Below are 6,543 nucleotides of genomic sequence, written 5' to 3'. Positions count from 1 at the left end.
CCTGCTGAACTGCTGGTGTGTGAGTACCAATCCTTCTAATCTGATGGGAAATTTCACATCACAGCTTCCCACCATGTTCTGAATTTTAAAATCCAAAAATTTTGCAGGAAAACCCAGCTTCTGGACAACTCTTGCATACTTCCTTGCTGCCAGTCTGGATTGCTCCTCACTGAAGTGAGAAAAGGGTTATCCATATTAGTTCCCCAGTTAAGTATATTACTCAAAGCAAATAACATTAAACCACAGTTACGGACCTGGGGAAAAAAGTTCTGTGTTGAGAAAGAGGGGAAAAGTCACCTGCAAAATTTTTTACATCCAAAATTAACAACTAGCACTGATTTGCATACTAATTTTAGTACGAGGATCCTGATCACTATTAATGCTGTACTCACTGCTCATGAGGCAGAAAACAGTACATTATAAATCCACATTTCCACACTCTTAAAAGAGTGACCTGACTCCCTCTAATGGGATTTGAAAACTGTTTTCAGTGCAGAACAGCTTTGAACTACTTCTGCTAGAAAAGGACTATTTCTATAAAAATCGATAAACTGCCAAAATCCTCTGCTTGATTCAGCCCAGGCATTCAAACCCGGGTTTAACACAACTTCATGGCCTTACACACTGTTGCAAAACTGTTTCAGTTTTGTAAACAGCTGAGGATCTGGTTGCTCTTAACCTGTAGTAGGACCTGAACTTTCAGTGTCACCAGGCAGAAAAGGCATCTCCTGTACAGCTCCATTCATTCATCTCTGCTCATCACCTTATTCCTTCTGGATTCCTAACAAACTTCCTCACAGCAGAATTTCTCTCCTGCCCACTGGAGTTAGGCTTATGTTTAGTTTTCAGTTCTTATGCTTCAGTGATGATGTTAAGAACAAATGAGACTACAGGAACCAGAGACATGGAGCTCTTAGCCTGTGATGAATGAAACTATTCAAATACAAAATCATTCTGCCTCTGCAGTTCAAGCTGTTCCAGTGCATAGTCTTTGAAATGTTCAAATTATTAGAGGAAAAAAAAAAGGTAACTGCAAAGCCAAAAAAGTGAAAACTTCTAAAAACCAGTTTATCAGACTGTATGAAAGAGCTCCAGAAACAGAACTACCCTTTCCCTTTTTGTAGGGAAGTTCTTTCCATCATGAAAGTGCATGTTGTGTAGAAATGTATGTTAGTCTATTTGAAATAACTGTGAAGCAAGCTTATTTGTAGCTGTACAACTTTGTTGTATATATTAAAGTACTGTATACAAATAATAGTACTTCTAAAGCATCACGGTACAAGAGAAAAGAAAGCCTGAATTAGTTTGCTTGCAATGCCTAAACGTACCTTTTTGCTCCTGTGCACACCATCTTTCCAGAGCTGAATATAAGTGCAGTAGTCCGTGGTTCTCTTATTCTCATAATAACAGCAGCAAAACGCTGAAATGTGAGCGTGGAGACTATTAGTGACACATTGCTGAAATCGTGACCTCAAAGCCAAAGCTGCGTGATCTAAGTAGCAAGCTACACTGTATTGCAGAGAAATAGGAAGTTCCCACATATTTATGGATCACTCAATCAGCCCTTTCAATGCTTAAATTTTAAGTAGTTTCAAACACTGAGAGGTAGAATCAGACAGAATATTTACCAATAGATTCCTATGTTACAAAACTGATCTCTCACTACTGTATATGCAACGTAAATTATGCTAACATTTGCAACACAGCAATAGAGACAATCTTAAAAACGTCTTTTAAAATTCTTCCACATGCCTTGAAATTTGATCTGTAATAAGCAGGATGGAAATTTGATGATCTGTTTTGTTTCTGTCTTAAAAAATTGGAGAGTGTCGGAATGCCAGCAAACAACAGCTGGAGATCAAAGTTCTGTGTAAACAGAAGTCACCTCAACCACCACAGTAGAACACAGCAGCCCAGTTAGCTCTAACTTTTTATTCCAAGTACTGCAACATCTCTGCCTGCATTTACAAATATTCTTAAACTCTCTGAAGCAAGAGATACTGGAAACTGATGTGGGCATACACACACACACACAAACCCCTGTTTGCCTGTTATATTTAACTTGGACCAGCTCACCACTCAGACTCATAAACTGTTCTACTGACACAGCCAAGGCGGTAGCGTGGGTTACCCAACAGCATATTTCTCAAAATACAGCTTAAATAATAGAGCCAAGCAACATCTTTCTTTGATAGATAAACGTACTGACTAAAAGTCAGAGGTGTGTTATGTAACCCTTCTTTCCCTCTGCTTTGGAAAACAGCATTTTGTATTGATTATTCTAACCTACAAGATTTACACAGCCACCTACCCCTACCTGAGGAGTTCCCATAGCATGCTCAGCTCTTTGCTCCATGCACATGCAATTATGTAACAGCATCACTGATAAAAACTTAAAGTAACAGTTATTTATCACTTATGCCTGCAAGTGTGCTTTAACGTTTGACAGCACCATTCAGGTAAGCTGTAGCAAAATCCCAAATACTAACACAACAACAACAACAAAAAACCAAAAACAAACAAACAAACAAACAAAAAAAACCCATAGGAAAACTGAAATCTTTCCCAGACAAGTCAATTCAACATCTAACTTCCATTAGAAATAGTGTCCAACCGCTGTGGCTGCAAAGATGAAAAGATGATCTTTCCAAGGGGAGCCACCCAAAAGAAAAATGAAGCGACGTAACTTTCTTCAGCCAACGCTCCAAGTCCTCTGCTATTGTTCAAAGTTTCCCAAGCTAAAAAAATTCCATGGTTTAACAGACGGCTATTTAGAAACAGCAGGCAACTTAGAACTTGACACATAAAAAATAATTTCATTTTGCTGTTGCACCAAACCCAGCCATTGTGAGCAAGGAGATGGCAAGAGTACTGGGGGACAAGAAGGAACAGAGCTCAGATGGGAAGCAAGGCTGTAAAAAGTGAGTGACTGCACTGCAACCACAAGAATTCCAGAGGAGCAGCCAGGTGGAGGAAGCCACAGTGTATACAGAACAACCACGGCTCTGGCAGGAGCCCAGCAGTTGAATTATTCCTCCCTTTTTCCTCATCAGAAATCATCAGACATTTCACAGTAATATGAAATAGGAACTTTCAGAGCACTAGGAACAAGCATGCCCATATCAACAGTAGCAGAAGCCAGCTCTACAACAAAAAAAACTTACACTGTTGGTTGTTAGAGCATATTTAGGAAAAACCTTTCTCAACCTACCAAATTACAGCCTGGTGTAAATATACAGCCACATCAGTATAAAACTCCTTTTCACTGATTTGACAGACTGTTCTAAGTTTATTAAAGATTTCTTTTTTAACTACAGTACAAAACTGTGCCTAAAGTAGCTACACCTGTTGACTAGGATGAATTCCCGATACATTTCTCTTACCTTGGGATTATATTCAGCATTTCGGGCACGAAGCGCAATAGTTTTTAGGTCAAGTTTGCAACCAAGGTTCACCGTAGACACAATATTCCTGAAGGCAGTTCAGAGAAATACATGAAAAAGACAATAAAAAAATTAATCTGTCTTCTTCATTTTTAACCAAGCTTGAGTAATTTTACTTTAAATTATTTTTTAAAATCTGTTTCTCCAAGTGGGTTTGAGTGACATCTTTCCTGCTCTCAGGAGCACTGAGCAGTGTTTTGGCTCAGGAACCTCCTTTTGCAGGGCAGTAGCTCCTAAGGCATGCTTGCCAATTCCTCCTGATCTGCTAGGTATTTATGAAAAGTGTCTCATGAGAAAAACCTCTGTTTCAGTTTGGCAGGAAAAATTATTGATGCTGAGAGCCCCCACCACCACTGAGGAAGCTGCTGGAAACAGGAGAAAATGACGTAGTAATAGCACCACCTGAAATCTTCCTTGGTGTGCCCTTGGAGGAGGAAGAAGTGGTGCAGAAATAACTCAGAATGACTTGGGAGTTAAACCCATTGTCAGGCAGTAAGACAGCAAGTCTCTAGAAAGTTTAAAAGAAGTCCCTAGATGCAAAATTTCCTTGGAAACTTGTTTTCTGGGAAAACTCTGAAATCTAAAGATCCTCAGTGGGGGAAAAGTAGAGCTAAGAGGAAGTACTCTTTCAGTGCAAAATTCACATAATCAACCACTTCTCTTTGGGCCTTCCCTAAATTGCCGTAGAAGTCTCTTTAAAACTAAAGTTCAGTGAAAATAATTACACACATAAACCTAGAACCAGTTCTATTTTTTTTCCCCTTATTACAAACTCAGCTGTAACCATGAACTAGAAAAAGGAACATAAAAGTACTAAGTGCAACTCAGCTCTAGCTCCTATACTAGCAACCATTTTCTTCCCCTCTACCCTTCTAATTCCTTTTCAGGTGGGGTAGTTCCTGTATTCTGCTTTAATTAATTCCACTCACAAAGTTCTGTGCACAGTGAAGTGGAGCTATTTGCCCCTCTGTAAACATGCCACACATATCCAGTAAATTACCAATGAGAACATGTTTTCAGGTATACATATTTCTAAGTACCAGATTATCAGCCCATAATACTTTATAGCTAAAACATGACAGACTCCTAACACACACAGAGTTAAAAATTATAACGGTGCCAAAGGAAGACCTATATACTAGCCTCCATTGGTATGCTTAGAAGATGTATGCTTGGCAAGTCACTAAGAAACTGTTTATATTACTAAGTGGCTGAGTAACAAAGCTAAGTTAAAAATAAAACCAAAAGTTACTCATATTGCTGGAGGAGACCCGTAAATTCTCGGGACCTCCATAGCCACCAAAATGCAGCACCCCATTCCTGATGTGGCTTTGATCCCAAGTGTTTCAAGGACTGCCTGCAAAGGGACACGCTGCACTAACGGGGGGGACACTCACTGCAGCTGCGGCACTATCCCGGAGCTCTCGGACGCCGGCGTTGCGGGAGTTATTGGAGTCATCGGCGTCATGGGAGAGGGGTACAGAGGGGTGGTCCCCGGCAAAGGGGCTGTGGTAAGAGTCTGTGAGTGGAAGAGCTGGGGAGTTTGCCCAGATGTTCCCTGCGTCGCCTGCTGGGACGTGGACTGCTGCGCTGCTGCTTGCTGCTGCTGCTGCCGCTGCTGCTCCTCGAGAATGGACAGACTGTTGGTGCTCTGGACAGGCTGCGGGGTCAGTCCTGTGCCGTACGGCATCATCGGGCTAAAAATTGGAATTCCTGGAGTCATTGCACCCTGTAGAAGAAAGCATGAAACAGGAACCACAGATCTTGTTGACTCCATTTTGGGCTTAGATGAAAAAATTTTCATGAGTCATCTAAGAATAAATCAGTGTAAGTTGATCGTGTCAAATCTGAGTCATATAAAAGTAACTCTCTAAAACCAGAAAGCCCTTGGAAATGGGGTTCTTCTATACAAGAAAATATTGCCTGCAGGGATCCATCAGTTCTACCATTGCTCACCTCCAGCCAGTGGTGCTGACACTTCACACAGTACCTTGCAAGCACATCCCAACCTTGACCCACAATTTAACTTGCAACTGTTTGAACAGAGACCGTGCCCATTGTACCAAATGCATTCACAGCACAGCGACAGTCCGCTGGGTATCTTAAAGGGCAAACTCTCAAATTAAGATTTTTAACTTGTCAGTCATGTTTCAACTTAAAGGAATCCTTTATATCTGCATGCTTCTTATACCTCTTGACATACAAGTTGATGGGTTTTAAGTTCTTCTTTATACTAGCACTATTCAACACCTAGCGGAATTTTTCATATCTGCCAACAGAAAGCCTGCAGTTACATGCAAACAGAAAAGCAGTTCACAAATTCAGATCACAGTTACATGTTAAATAATTTGGTTTTACCTGTGGGGAGGCTAAGCCTTGAGCATAGGGTGGCAAGCTGTTGTTTTGATCCATGATTCCAGTGATTTCTTTAGTGAGGCCAGAAGAGTTTTCTTCAATTAATTTGAATTAAATTAAAACCCTAGAGGGTTTTAACCCTTTAAAACATTCCAGCAAAGTTGCTTTTGAAGCCAAGCTGAAAGCGTTAGCAAAACTTCAGCTCCAGAGAAATGGGTTACGCGTCTAAAATACTAATCAATGCCTGAAAAGAGAAGAAGTAGTACCCTGAGAATAGTATCGAAACACAAACCCAAAGGCAAACCTATTGGCTGCCGAGTTAGGCAAGAGACACCCACATAGAGATACATGTCAGAATAGTCATTGGCGCACACACACAATCCATAAAAATAACCTTTTTTTGGGCACCCTCTACAGAAACCTCGCAGTGTGTTTCTGCTGAAGTCCCTGGAAGGTAACCCAGCTCACAGGAGCAGGCCTCTGTCTAATGAACCCTCCTGCACTAACAGCTCAAGCTGCTAAAGCTCATTCTACTCAGACCTGTGTTTTGGCTGGAAAGGCACTGATTTTTAAAGCATTTAATTCCCCTCACTGCTAACCGACAGGTTTACTAACACACTGCTTGTGGATCTCTTCCTGGCAATTTTAAGGCTTGTGCTTCCAGAAAAAATTTTTTATTCTATGGGAAAAGCATCAATGGTCAATTCAGAACTAGTAAATCCTCTTCCATCCACTTCCATAAAAT

General features: G+C 40.7%; 1 protein-coding gene across 2 annotated transcripts in view; it reads right to left on the bottom strand.

Annotated features, from left to right (window-relative positions):
- The window catches only part of TBP (TATA box binding protein), an 8,020-nt gene extending 1,976 nt beyond the window's left edge, over nt 1-6,044 (bottom strand). The window contains exons 1-5 of one of the 2 annotated variants that reach the window (XM_008938944.1): nt 5,802-6,044; nt 4,841-5,172; nt 3,384-3,471; nt 1,329-1,420; nt 8-169 (exon numbers count right to left, since the gene is read on the bottom strand). In XM_008938944.1, coding sequence (XP_008937192.1) covers nt 8-169; nt 1,329-1,420; nt 3,384-3,471; nt 4,841-5,172; nt 5,802-5,855 — 728 coding nt within the window. In that variant the 5' untranslated portion in view covers nt 5,856-6,044. The remainder of the gene's footprint in view (nt 1-7; nt 170-1,328; nt 1,421-3,383; nt 3,472-4,840; nt 5,173-5,801) is intronic. The other variant, XM_008938946.1, reaches the window with a different exon arrangement.
- Between the last annotated feature and the right edge of the window lie 499 nt (nt 6,045-6,543).

This window comes from Merops nubicus, unplaced genomic scaffold (assembly GCF_000691845.1).
Source record: "Merops nubicus isolate BGI_N331 unplaced genomic scaffold, ASM69184v1 scaffold38954, whole genome shotgun sequence".
Classification (NCBI taxonomy): Eukaryota; Metazoa; Chordata; class Aves; order Coraciiformes; family Meropidae; genus Merops; species Merops nubicus.
The sequence above is the reverse complement of the archived record's forward strand: the minus strand, read 5'-3'. Positions and strand labels throughout refer to the sequence as shown.